Here is a 13,427-nt window from a genome sequence, read left to right on the forward strand (position 1 = left end):
GAAACCTAGGGGGAGACCCCAAGGGTCCACTGATACTTTCTGCCGGAGGCTCCAGGTAGGACCATTCTCCCCAGCTGCAGTAGAGAGCACATTTTTTAAGTCTTGCCCTGTCTGGACTGGCCCAAGGGTGACTACATGAACTGTCTCCTGTTTGATTTGTTCAAAGGCCTGTTGTTGCTCAGGGCTGGTTGCATCATGCTGTGGAGCGTGCCAGGTTGCATGTTGGTTGGTTAACTTGTGTATGTTCCATGCATCCTCTGTGCCTTGTGGCAATCCCACCCTTCCCAAACAAACCCATCCCCATGCAAACTGCTGCTGCTTAATGCTTTTTATTGGTTGACCAAACTTGGGGGGCTAGAAGCAGGGGTGGGGCTCTTGGGAGTCTACAGGGGACAGCTGGGAGTTCAGATGGGATGGTTGGAAGTCCGGAGCGTCACTCCTCATTGAGTCCTTTCTGATAGAGAAGGAGAAAAAGGGAGTGTGAGCATGGGGCAGTGGTCAGATGGCCGTGGGGCAGCTGTGGGGCAAGGGGAAGTCCCACCTTGGCTCCAATGTCACGGCTCTTGGCCCGCAACTTGTTGACCTGGGACTCAGCGATGTCAGCACGCTCCTCCGCCTCATCCAGCTCATGTTGTGCCTTGCGGAACTTGGCCAGGTTGGTGTTGGCCTGTTCCTCCTGGAGGACAGGGGCGTCAGCAGGGCTGCCCCACAGCTTCATCTGTCCTCCTGCCACCCCCTCTGCTCTCTGTCCATCCAAAATTCTAATTGCTCCATCTGGTCCACAATGGACCCACCTGTCCCTCCAGCAATCCCATCTTCCAGCCATCCATTCATCCTTCCATCCATCCATCCAACCTGCTTAAACTTCCAACCACTTCTCCAGCCATCCAGTCAGTCATCCTTCTGTCTCACCTTTTTTCCAACCTTCTTTCTATCCATCCATTATTCCAACCTTCACACGTCCCACCATGGTCTCTCCATCCCACTACCACCCACCTTCCTCAGCCCCTGACACCCCACCTCTTGACCACCTCATTCTAAGGTCACCTGCTACTCCCTACATCCTGTCCCACACCTCAACCTGATGCCATTCCCTCCTGGAGGTGGTCCCAAAGCTGCCCTCCACTGCTCACCGCCTCCTCCGCCTGTCGCTTGTAGGCCTTGACCTTCAGCTGGAGCTTGTCCACCAGGTCCTGGAGCCGGACCATGTTTTTGCGGTCCTCCTCTGTCTGGGGGTAAGACACGTGTGGATCACCACCAAAGCAGTGAGGGTCAGGAGACAGTTAGAGATAATCTTGGGGAGTGGAGCCCCTCTAGATCTGTGAGTGGCCTCAGCTGTGGGACAGAAGGTATGACGTTTCCCTGGGTGAAAGTGTCTTTTTTGCCCTGATGAGGTCCCACCTGAGGTTCTGGATCATGCAAAGACCCCATTTATACTGGAACAGTGGGAAGTGGCTTGGGTGGCTTGTAGCCACTGAGCCTACCATGTTCTGGGTCCCGCCACAGTATTGGACATAGAGGTAGTGGGTGGTCTAGTTCCCCAGTGTCTCCCTGGCTACCAGGTCAGTCATGTTATATGTCATGTACAGCATCAGACATAAGGCCCTGTGGACAAAGGGCCAGCCCAGGTGCCCTACCTGGTAGCTGAGCTCCTTGACACGACGCTCGGACTTGCGGAGACCCTTAATGCTCTCAGCGTTGCGCTTCTGCTCACCCTCCAGCTCATTCTCCAACTCCCTCACACGGGCCTCCAACTTCTGCAGCTGCTTCTTGCCCCCTTTGAGGGCCAACTGCTCAGCCTCATCCAACCTCATCTGCAGGTCCTTGATGGTCTGCTCCATGTTCTTCTTCATCCGCTCCAGGTGGGCGCTGGTGTCCTGCTCCTTCTTCAGCTCCTCTGCCATCATGGCCGCCTACTCAAGGAGAGAAGCAAGCAGAAAAGGAGGTTCATTACCCTCCACTGGAAGATATCCTAGCTGTTGTTCCCACCACAGCACTCACGTCAGTGATGGCCTTCTTGGCCTTCTCCTCAGCATTTCTGCACTCCTGGATGGCCTCTTCCACCTCTGTCTGCAGCTGGGAGATGTCAGCCTCCATCTTCTTCTTCTGGTTGATGAGGCTGGTGTTCTGGAGATGGAGAAGAGGATCTCATGAGGTGTCTATGGAACTGCTGACCCATCTTTCTTCAACCCCCCAGGACATAGAAGCCATTCCCCCTCTCGCGCAAACTCTGGAGGCTTCAAGGATCTGGACATCATGGTAACTCAACTCATTTGAATCCCACACCTGTGGATGGAGGTGACCTCTTTCCTTGAAAGTGCGTGAGGTCTCACCTGTGAGTGGAGAAGCTGAACCCTCTCACTGGCCTCGATCAGCTCCTGCTCGGCCAATTTGCGGGCTCTCTCAGTCTGCTCCACCACTGCCTGCAGCTCCTCCAGCTCAGATTGGAGGAGGTTGTTCCTCCTCTCCACAATGGCAATGTTCTCCTTCAGGTCCTCATTGGCCCTGACCACGTCATCCAACTGCAGTTGGGTGTCCTGTTGGGACAAATGGGATGGACGTCAGCCAGCAGTTCCAAGGGGCTGGGAGGATCTTCTTAGAGGTCAGTGATCCCACCTTGAGATGAGCCTGGGCTGCCTTCAGGTGGGACTGGGCTTCAGCGGCCACACGGTTGGCATGGCTGAGCTGGATCTCCATCTCATTGAGGTCACCCTCCATCTTCTTCTTCAGCCGCAGGGCCTCATTGCGACTCCGGGTCTCAGCATCCAGTGAGGTCTGCAGCGAGTCCACCACCCGCAGATGGTTACGCTTGGCCTGCTCCATCTCCTCATCCTTCTCGGCCAGCTTGCGCTCGTAGTCTGCCTTGACTTGGTTGAACTCCAGTTGGGCCCTCAGGATCTTTCCCTCTTCGTGCTCCAGAGAGGCCTGGAAGAGACAGAGGGAAAATTGAGAACCACAAAGAAAACCAGAACAACATGGAGATTCATGGGGATGGGATTTGGCTCACCTCAGCCTCCTCCAGTGCTGCTTGAAGTTCCAGCTTCTCAGCATCCAGCTGCTTCCGGACCTTCTCCAACTCATGGATGGTCTTGTGGCTACCACCCAGCTGCTCCGTGAGGTCCGAAATCTCCTCTGCTCAGGTGAGATCCCATCAGACTTTGTAAAGATGTTGGAGAACAAGTTGGGCATGGGGAGGACCATGGTCTTACCTTGGAGGTTCTTATTCTCCCTTTTGAAGGTCTCCAGGTGCTCAAGTGACTCCTCATAGGCATTCTTCAGCTTGAAGAGCTCAGTGCTAAGAGATCTGGCCTCTTTCTGCGATGCCTCCAGCTCCATCTGTGACTCTTCAAACTTCTGCTTCCACTCAGCCAATATCTGGGCCCAAGCAAGTGGTCACCCTCTGTCCCCATGTCCCCCATCTGCTGTGTCTCACCACCATGTCCTCTCACCTTGTCAAAGTTCCTCTGCTTCTTGTCCAAAGCAGCAGCTGCTGCGTTCGACCGCTCCACATCTGCCATCAGGTCCTCAATCTCATTCTGCAGCCGGTGCTTGGTCTTCTCTAGAGAGGAACACTTGGCATTGACCGCCTCCACCGCCTCCTCAGCCTCCTGCAGCCGTTGGGCCAGCTTCTTCCTGTCCCGGGGGACAACCTGGCTGTGGTGACCCATGGACCAAGTGGACCAACTCAAACCTTCTTCTACCCATCAGTTGGCCAAGGCTCTGGTCTGGATCTCCTCTGCTATCTCCAGGTCCCTCTACCTTCTCCAGCTCCTTCTACAGTGGAAGAGTCTCTGCTCTCCCCTGCCCCCTAGAAGCTCCCTTCATGAGGGGATGACTTACTTGGCTTCCTCGAGTTCCTCAGTGCGCTGGATGGCATCTGTCTCATACTTGGTCCTCCATTGTGCCACCTCAGAATTGGCCTTGGAGAGTGAGCGCTGGAGCTCAGCCTTGGCTTCTGTCTCCTCCTCATATTGCTCCCGCAGCAGGTCACAGTCATGCCGGGCCGACTGGAGGGTGTGGGCCAGTGCATTCTTGGCCTGGGAGAGAGAAGTGAGGAGAAAGTGAGCTTAAGCTACATCTAGGTCCTCAAACTGTGTAAGCAGTGGTTTTTCTCAGCCCAACCTTCTCTAGACCATCCCAACCAAATTCAGCACCTCTAGGCCCATAGAGATCTAAAGATGGGTATCTCTAGTCTGGCCCAGTTCAACTTTACCTGGTCCACCCATAGACCAATCTAGGTGCCTCACAACTGGCATGCTCATTCCACCCTATCAGCTATTAGAACAAATGCAACCCAACTCAACCATGGAACCATAGATGGAACCACCTAACTGAACCAGCCTGAACTTGCTTTTTTTTGGTACTACCACCATGAGGGTGAAGGACACCTTGTCTTGTCACCCTCCTGGAGACCCTCTCAGCCACCCCCCATACCTCACCTTCATCTCCTCCTCCAGCTGCCTCTTCAGGTCCTCCATCTGCTGGGTGTATGACAGCTTGCCCCTGGTTAGTTGGGAGACAAGGGCCTCCTTCTCCTCCAGTTGGCGGGACAGCTCTCCTGCAGAAGTAGGGGAGGTTTTCAGGTGTGTGGAAGGGAGTGAAGATGCGGGTCAGGGGCTGAAGGTGTGGGATGGGTGGGGTGGTGGGTCAGGGTTCCCACCATTCTCAGTCTGGAGCTTAGCCCGTTGGGTGCTAGTGTCATTGAGGACTCGTTGGGTCTCCTCCAGCTTGGCCCGGTGTTCAGCTGCCTGGTCCTCCATGGTGCGAGAGACCTTCTCCATACCCACCTTGGAGGAGGAAAGGATGGAGGGGAGTGATGAAGCAGGAAGATGATGCCCAGGGTGGAGATGAGGTGTCCACCTTGGCCTCCTTCTACCTTGGCCTTGATCAGCTGCTCCATGTTGGAGCTGAGGTCATCCAGCTCCAGCTTGAGTTCACTCTTCTCCTTCTCCAGCTTCTGCTTGACACGCTGTAGGTTGTCGATCTGCTCGCTGAGCTCGGCCACGCTGTCGGCGTGCTTCTTGCGCAGCGCAGCAGCCGTGGCCTCATGCTGCAGTGTGGCCTCCTCCAGGTCCCTCCGCATCTTCTGGAATTCCGCCTCCCGCTTCTTGTTGAGTTCAATCTGCACTGAGGTGACACCACCTGCCTCCTCCAGACGCTCACTGATCTCCTCCAACTCTCGTGACAGGTCTGAGCGCAGCTTCTCCACCTTGGCCCTGCCCGTTCGCTCTGCCTCCAGCTCCTCCTCCAGCTCCTCAATCCGTGCCTGTGCTCAGGGGATGGACATGCTGTCAGCGGACTTGGTTCCACCTGGCTTCTCCACTCAACCAATCCAGCTGGAGTGCCTTTAACTCAGCTCAACCCAACAAGCTGAAAAGTCTTCAGCTCAACCCATCCAGCTGGAGGCTTGTCAACTTAACTCAGATCAACCAGCTGGGAGCTCCTTACCTCAACCCAACCAGATGTAGACTTCACCTCAGCCCAACCAGCTGGAGGCTCTCCAGCCCAACGCAACTAAGCAGAGAATAGATCCCTCACCTGCAGCTCTTTCAGCTTCTTCTGGAGCTGCAGGGCCAGTGCCTGCTCATCCTCAACCTTGCTGTTCTGCTGGTTGATCTCAAACTCTTTCCTGCAGATGAAGGCAGTTAGCAGTGAGGTCCTTACCTTCTCCCCCTGACCAGTTTAAACTGGGGAAGGAGGTCCAGCCTTACTTCTTGAGCTTCTCCTCCAGCTGCTGCTTGTCATTCTCCAGGTCCATGATGTTCTCCTGGGTCAGCTTCAAGTCGCCTTCCAGCTTCCTTTTGGCCCGTTCCAGGTCCATCCGGATCTTTTTCTCCTGTTCCAGGGAGCCTTCAAGCTGTGTGGAAACATGGAAATGGGGAGAGACCTCAGTTTTTCATCATCTCTTCCCCAGTAACCTCTTCAGCAGTACCCATGTTGGGAGCAGCCCATGCTCACATCATCCACTTGCTGTTCCATCTTGAGTTTGGCCTTCGTCAACGTGTTGACCTTGTCTTCCTCCGCCTGCAGGTCATCGAGTGTTTGCTGGTGAGATTCTTGCAGTGCCTTCTTCTCCTTTGTTAACTTGGCAATGGTCTCATCCAGCCCAGCCATCTCCTCTGTGAGGTTCTTGACCTGCAGAAGAAACATCAGGCCTCCAGCTTGGTACCAAGAGTAAAATAAGAGCTGGGGGACGTTGCTGTTGTCCTTGGCTAATGAGACCACTTCAGTGGTAGAGAACCCAAAGAACATTGAGTCTTGATGTAGCCCAGATCAACTAGCCTTGGGTCTCCTCAACTGAACACAACCAGGCTGAGTTGACTCAAATCCCCACAGCTTGAAGTCAAGGCCCCTCCCGACCTTACCTTGTTTTCTGTGGCATGTTTCTCCTTCTCCACCTTGGCCAGAGTCAGCTCTAGATCATCAATGTCCTTTTTCAGCTCTGAGCACTCATCCTCCAGCTTCCTCTTTTTAGCTGTCAGTTCTGCATTCATCTCTTCCTCATCCTCCAGTCGCTCTGTCAGCTCCTTCACCTTGGCCTCCAGCTGGATCTTGTTCTTGATCAGCTGGTCACAGCGCTCTTCAGCATCATTGAGGTTGTCCTGCTCCTGTATTGGAGTAGCAGGTGAAGTAGAATGGCCATGGGAGGGTGGTGGTCACACACCTGACATGGTTTTGGGGGGCAACCTCACTCACAGCCTGCACTTGGAGCTGAAGGTCATTCTTCTCCTGCAGCATGGAGACCATCTTCTCCTCCAACTCCTTCCGCCGGGTCTCTGACTTCTCCAGGGCCTCCTTCAGCCGCCCAAACTCCTCCTTCATGTTCTGAAGGAGGCACAAAGCCCAGGAGACCAATAGCGTGTCCAATCCCCTCCATCCATCAACCCCACCCAACGCATGCTGGGTCCCAACCTGCCTGCCTCACCACCTCCTCCCACCTGCATCTCCTTCTCTGTTTCGGCACTCTTCAACAAGGGCTTGATCTTGAAGTAGAGCTTCATCCAAGGCCAGTTCTTCACCCCCATGAAGGCCCTGATATTCCACTGGATCACCAGCAGTGAGTCCCTAGAATGGGGAGACCAATGCCACCACACCACAAGCCTGGTGACCCACCAGTTTCCTCCTTAAGGAGAGAGACCCTTCCCCTCTCACCGGCGCTCCAGGATCTTCTTGAACTCAATGCGCATGAGCTGACCTCGGGCCTGAGCCTGGATGCGGGTGATGATGCGGGAGAGACGCTCATCCCTCATCTCCTCCAAGAGCCCCAGCAGCCCAGCCTTGAAGAAGACCTGGTGGAGAAATGAGGCAAGTGAGAGGGTGGATTGATTGGGAAGGGTTGGTGGAAGAGTTGGTAGACAGATGGATGGATTGATAGGTTGATGAGTGGACAGATGGTGGAGTGGATGGGCAGGTAGACACATCGATGGTGGGGTCATGGGGTCCATGTGACCTCGTGGGTCATGGAACCATGGAAATACCATGAGATCTCACCTTGGTGTGTCCAAACTTATACTGGTTGTGGTCAATGTCGATGGATCCCAGGAGCTTCTCAGCGCCCTTGCGGCTGTCAATGAACTGCCCCTCAGGGATGGCAGCGGGGTTCAGGATGCGGTACCTGGTGGTCGGAGAGGAGAGGAAAACCCTGAGATCAGCCCTAGTGGGGTTGTCCATCCCCTCCCCACATCTTCTCCTCTGTGCCTACCGCTGGCGGAAGTCCCCATAGAGGATGCGGTTTGGGAAGCCCTTGCGGCAGATGCGAATGCCCTCCAGCACCCCGTTACAGCGGAGCTGGTGCATTACCAGGGGATTGTCCATCACACCTGGTGATGGGTTAGAGAGGTGGGGTCAGCCACAAGCCATACCTAACATCCCTTTCCCTGCCCTCAGCCCCGCTCTTTGTTCACCTGGTTCCTTCCGCTCATTGGGGATGATGCAGCGAACAAAATGAGGGTGGGTGGTCTTAAGGTTGGCCATCAGCTTGTTAAGGTTCTCCTGGTGAGAAGGGAGGAGAGAAGAGGTTGACCAATGGGAGAGCAGGGGAGAAGCTGGAGTGCTGGAGGGGTGATCCACCATGTGGGAGCTTGTCCTTGTATTGCCCCACATTGGGTCCACTATGTAGATCCCTCACCCGGTGCAGGGCTGAGACAGTCTGAAAGGAGGAACCTTTCTTCTTGGCTCCTTTCCCCTTCCCTCCATCACCACCTGGGGAGAAGAAGGATGGGGTGAGACAGGAAACAGGGCGACTCTGGTGGACAACTGTCTTCTCTGTCCACCTATCCCTCCATCACTCAACCATCCATCCACCCACCGGCATCTGCCCCAGCATAGTTGGAGAAGAGGTTGGCCAACAGCTTCAGGGCTGATTTCTGGTAGAGCCCCACCACTGTCTCATTGAGAGGGTCCTTGTTCTTCTCCAGCCATCCAATGATATTGTAGTCTACCGTGCCAGCGTAGTGGATGAGGGAGAAGTGGGCCTCTGGCTTCCCTTTGACATTGCGTGGCTTCCCGAAGTTGGCTGACTTGCCCAAGTGATTATCAAAGAGCTTAGCCTTGAAGGTCATATCCGAGGCCTTGGGGAACATGCATTCCTCCTCTAGGATGGACATGATCCCCATGGGCTGGGAAGAGAAGACCTTGTTGGTCATAGTGAACACCAAGCACAACCCAACTGCCCAACTTTGGGGTCCCTGGCAAGCTCCAACTGAAAGGGCCCTTCCCCAGCAGCCCCTTCAGCCCCCAGAAGCCCTGGGGGGAGGTGGCACCTTCTCAATGAGGTCAATGCAGGCCTGGAGGTCCATGCCGAAGTCGATGAACTCCCACTCAATCCCCTCCTTCTTGTACTCCTCCTGCTCCAGCACGAACATGTGGTGGTTGAAGAACTGCTGCAACTTCTCATTGGTGAAGTTAATGCAGAGCTGCTCAAAGCTGTTGAACTGGGGAAGGAGAGAAGAGATGGCCAACGGGGTCAGCTGGGTCAGTTCAACACCCAAGAATAGTGGCTCAACCTGAGACCCAACAGGATCAACACAATGCCCAGTAGTATCAATGAAGTCAACTCAACACCCAGCAGGGTCAAAACAAGGCCCAAAGAGGGTAAGTCTCCACCAGAATTCCCCCTGAATCTTCAGAAGATCAGCTCAACACCCAGTTGGATCAACCCAACCTCCAAGAGGACCAATGCCACTGCCTTGCCACCCCCTCAGTCCTCACATCAAAAATCTCGAAGCCAGCAATGTCCAGCACACCAATGAAGTACTGCCGTGGCTGCTTGGTGTCCAGAGAGTTGTTGATCCTCACCACCATCCAGTTGAACATCTTCTCATACACAGCCTTGGCCAAGGCCCCGATGGAGTAGTACACCTGCTGGACATTCTGCCCCTTGGTGACGTACTCATTGCCCACCTTCACACGGGGGTGACACAACCCCTTGAGAAGATCAGCCGAGTTCAGCCCCATCAGGTATGCTGACTTGTCGGCATCTGCGGAGTGTGAAGAAGACATGCTGTCAAGTCCCACCTCACTTGGTGACCCCAAAACCTATGTCATCCCCCCCACCTGCTTCACCTTCAGTGCCGTCTGGTTCTGCCTGCTCTTCCCTTTGCTTCTGCTTGAACTTCATGTTGCCAAAGTGCATAATGGCACCTGTCAGTTTGTAGACACCGGCCTTCTCCTCGGCAGTGAAGCCCAAGACATCAAAAGCGCTCTGGTGGGCAGGTGGAGGCAGGTGGGAGAGGGCCTTGCCACCCACTCTGTCCAGCTGAGGTCACAGCCATCTGCTGGCCAGCATTTGTGTGTCCCTCTGCCCTTCCAACTTGTCAGTCTGTCCATCCAAGGACTCATCCATCCATGGACTCATCCATCCACCCATCTGAGTACTGCATCCATCCACCCACCCACCCATCCACAGACTCATCCATCCATGGACTCATTCATCCACCATGAACTCCATCCATCCATTCATGGACTTATCCATCCATTTGAGGACTTGTCCACCTGTGGACTCATCTGTCCACCCAAGAACTCTCCCACCTGTTTTTATCTCCACCCACAACCTCCTCCACCGACACCACTCTCCTCTCCTACCTTCTGTCCCTCATCCTGCATCATCCCATGTGACCAACCCACCATCTCCCTTGCCCTCCACCCTTCCCATCCTCCACCTCTCATCCTTACATTCCTCCTCTCCTCCATCCATCCCTCTTCTACCATCTCAACCATCCACCTGGTGCTTCACCTCCTCCTCAGCCAGGGGATGTCCACCTGCCCACCCCACCACTTACATCGGTTGCCAACAGCTCTTCAGAGTCATCAATGGAGGCCACAGTCACCTCTCCTTGGGAGACGTAACTGTAGTCATAGGGGTTGTTGGTGATGAGAAGCATCTCTGCTCCGTGGTGGTCCAGGATGGAGACAAAAAATTGAGCACTTCAGTGGCCAAACAGCCCCAAATCACCCTCAATTGCCCCAAGAAGGAGCAGAGATATTTAGGAGGGGAGGAAGGAGAAGACCCAAGGCCAAGCACCCAACTCACCCAGCAGCTCTGGCTTCTTGTTGGAGAGGATCTGATAGAAGATGTGGTAGTTCCTCTCAGCCTTCAGCTGGAAAATTACACGGGACTTTTCCAGGAGATCTGGGGTGGGAATGGAGAGAAAGACGGTAGAGGTTGGGATTAGGAGATGATGGATTGAGACATGGAGAGATGGATGGAGACATGGAGAGATGGAGAAGAAGGGATGGCTAGATGGTAGGATGAGGAGACAGAGGGATGAGGAGGTGGAGGTGAAAGGTCAGATGGATGGTGGGATGAGAAGATAGATGGATGGATGGACAACAGGACAGTGTCTCACAAATCCATCCAGAGAGGGCATCCATCAAGGGACATGTGGAGATGGAGGGAAGGAAGAAGAGAGGGAGACACAAGATGGAAGGACAAAAAAATGGAAGACAGAGGATCCGATGGATGGTGGGTTGAAGAGTTGGAGATGGAAAGCTGACTGGATGGAGTGAGGGATGGATGGATGGACGGATGGAGTTCATAGATGGATGGATGAGTCCATAGATGGATAAGTCCTAGCATGGATGAATAAATCCATGAATAGATGAGTCCATGGAGGGATGGTTGAAGGACTGCCAGACGTTCTTTCATGGAACCTCTCAACTCACTCACAGGTCTCAATGTCAGCTGATGCCAACTTCCCGGTGGCCCCAAAATGGATTCGGATGAACTTCCCCTGGAAAAGCAGTGGCAGGAGGTGGAAACCTCCCAGCAGACCCCATACTATAGACCCCAGCCCACAGACTCTGCCCCATAGATCCCACCCCCAACACTCACGAATCGAGATGAGTTGTCATTGCGGAGGGTCTTGGCATTGCCAAAGGCCTCCAAGGCAGGGTTGGCCTGTATGATCTGGTCCTCCAGGGTGCCCTGGTGGGATGGAACAATCCTGGGTGTGCATGCCATTGGGGGACACTCAAGGCTGGGGGTGCGTGACCTGAGGCCCCACCTTGCTGCTGTTGGTTGCCTCCTTCTTGCGGTCGCCAATGGCAGCAATGCTGGCAAAGTACTGGATGACCCTCTTGGTGTTGACTGTTTTCCCCGCCCCAGATTCTCCACTAGGGTGGCAACAGTGAGATGTTGGAGAATATCATGGTGACTCCTTTATCACACCCCAACACTATGGGGCAGCATCAGGCAAGGACAGACTTACGTGATGAGGATGGACTGGTTCTCTCGATCTGCCAAGAGATGAAAGGAGTCAGGTGGGAAGAAGATGGGAGGCATCTTTGGGGTCTTGGGGTTGGGATTGAGGTTCTCCATCCTCCCAGGTGAGGGCAAGGTCTGGGTCAGGATCCAGTGTTTGGGGTGGGGTCTTCTAGTTTGAGGTCCCCAGAGGAGGTCCCTACCTGTTAGCATGTTCTGATAGGCATTGTCAGAGATGGAGAAGATGTGTGGTGGAGCTTCACTCCGCTTCTTTCCCCGATAGGCAGCCACCACCTCAGCATTGTAAACAGGCAACCACTTGTAGGGGTTGACCGTCACACAGAAAAGTCCTGAGTAGGTCTGGAGAAAGGGTCAGGTGGGTCAGAGCCTGAAGGTGCTACCCCACCAGATGGGGACATCCTAGGTCTAAGTGGCCCAAGGGATGTGGGGAAGGGGCATCATGATTTTGGGGGGCCAAAAGGGGATGGAGATGGGACATCTTGGGTCTGGGTGGCCCACAACATCCAGAAATGGGACATCTTTTGTGGACCAAAGGATCCAGGGGTGGGACATCTTGTGTGTCACATCTAGGGGGCTATGAAAGGGATATCTTGGATCTAGGTCAGGGGATGGGATATCTCAGGTCTAGGTGGCCAAAATGGTTCAGGAGTGCAACATCTTGGGTCTGGGTGACCCAAGGGGGCTGGAGAAGGTTCACCAGGTTCTTGGTGTCCCAAAGTCCATGAAGAAGCTACACCACCAGGTTCTAGGTGGCCTATAGACCCTCTGGAAAGCCCACCTGGTTCTAGGTACCCCAAGAGTTTTAGGGAAGGGTCACTAGCTTCCATCCACACCTTAGGCTGTGGGGAAGACCCTACCCAGTTCCCAGGTGCCCCAGGTGCTTGTGGGAGGACTCACATAGATCAACCAAGAGGCGTAGCGCTCCTTGAGGTTGTAGAGGACGGCAGGCTCATGGAGGAAGGTCAGCATGGCCATGTCCTCGATCTTGTCAAACTTGGGGGGGTTCTGCTGGTGGATGTCAGCCTCCTTGACCGTCATCGTCTAGGGGGGATGGGAGGACAAGGGGGTTGGAGTTGTGGGATGTCCCATGGTTTGGGGGACACCCTGTAGGTGAGGGGTCCTCCATGGGTTGTGGGGGAATCTTCTATGGGTTTTGGGGCACCCCTCATGAGTTGGAAAGTCTTCAATGGACCTAGTCTCCCCCTCCTTGCTTTACACCCCCAAAAACCTTCAACCCCCCCCCTCCTTTAACCCATTCCCCATTAACTTCACCCCATTAACCCCTCCCTCCTTAACCCTTCTCCCCCCAGCTTCCCACCAACCCCTCACCCTCCATGAAGCCCAATCCCCTTTCATCCCCCACCACCAATCACCCCTCATGCCTGCACCCCCATCAAACCTTCCCATCCTTAACTTCATTATCCCCTCACCCCGATTAACCCTTTGTTCCCTGTGACCCCTTGCCCCCCTGCCCTCACCCTCCTCTACCCTCTCAGTTGCCCACCTCTCCCAGCTCGGTCTGGACGGTGACCTCCCCGCCTTGACGCCCCATCACCCGCCCCCGCACAAACTCCTCACGGGGGTGGGGGACGAAGCACTCGCTGCGAGGGTCGAAGGGCCTGGTCTGCGATGCCAGCCGCTCCCGTTCCCCTGGCCTCAGGAAGGGAGCTGCCGCCCCCAGTGCCGCCAGCACTGCATCTCCCAT

The 13,427-nt window shown here is 54.7% G+C and overlaps 1 protein-coding gene across 2 annotated transcripts; it reads right to left on the reverse strand.

Moving 5' to 3' along the window:
- Positions 1 to 359: 359 nt before the first annotated feature.
- On the reverse strand, positions 360 to 13,427 carry LOC116797463 (myosin-6). 2 transcript variants are annotated; one of them, XM_032709045.1, is made up of 38 exons: positions 13,227 to 13,427; positions 12,620 to 12,763; positions 11,905 to 12,061; positions 11,709 to 11,736; positions 11,505 to 11,613; positions 11,333 to 11,425; positions 11,168 to 11,231; positions 10,532 to 10,630; positions 10,281 to 10,384; positions 9,565 to 9,703; positions 9,211 to 9,479; positions 8,763 to 8,933; positions 8,309 to 8,618; positions 8,129 to 8,190; positions 7,905 to 7,992; positions 7,703 to 7,820; positions 7,492 to 7,615; positions 7,153 to 7,289; positions 6,939 to 7,065; positions 6,697 to 6,825; positions 6,366 to 6,608; positions 5,959 to 6,135; positions 5,712 to 5,857; positions 5,539 to 5,629; positions 4,877 to 5,266; positions 4,661 to 4,787; positions 4,440 to 4,558; positions 3,841 to 4,037; positions 3,450 to 3,633; positions 3,210 to 3,375; positions 3,008 to 3,132; positions 2,617 to 2,925; positions 2,334 to 2,537; positions 2,002 to 2,127; positions 1,638 to 1,913; positions 1,134 to 1,229; positions 542 to 676; positions 360 to 454 (listed from the first exon to the last, which is right to left on the reverse strand). In XM_032709045.1, exons 1-38 carry the CDS (start codon positions 13,425 to 13,427, stop codon positions 434 to 436), a joined length of 5,805 nt encoding a protein of 1,934 aa, XP_032564936.1. In that variant the 3' UTR covers positions 360 to 433. The 2 variants fall into 2 exon arrangements, with proteins under 2 accessions (XP_032564936.1, XP_032564927.1); XM_032709036.1 differs by having other exon boundaries at positions 8,129 to 8,202.

This window comes from Chiroxiphia lanceolata, chromosome 1, assembly GCF_009829145.1.
Source record: "Chiroxiphia lanceolata isolate bChiLan1 chromosome 1, bChiLan1.pri, whole genome shotgun sequence".
NCBI classification, from domain to species: domain Eukaryota; kingdom Metazoa; phylum Chordata; class Aves; order Passeriformes; family Pipridae; genus Chiroxiphia; species Chiroxiphia lanceolata.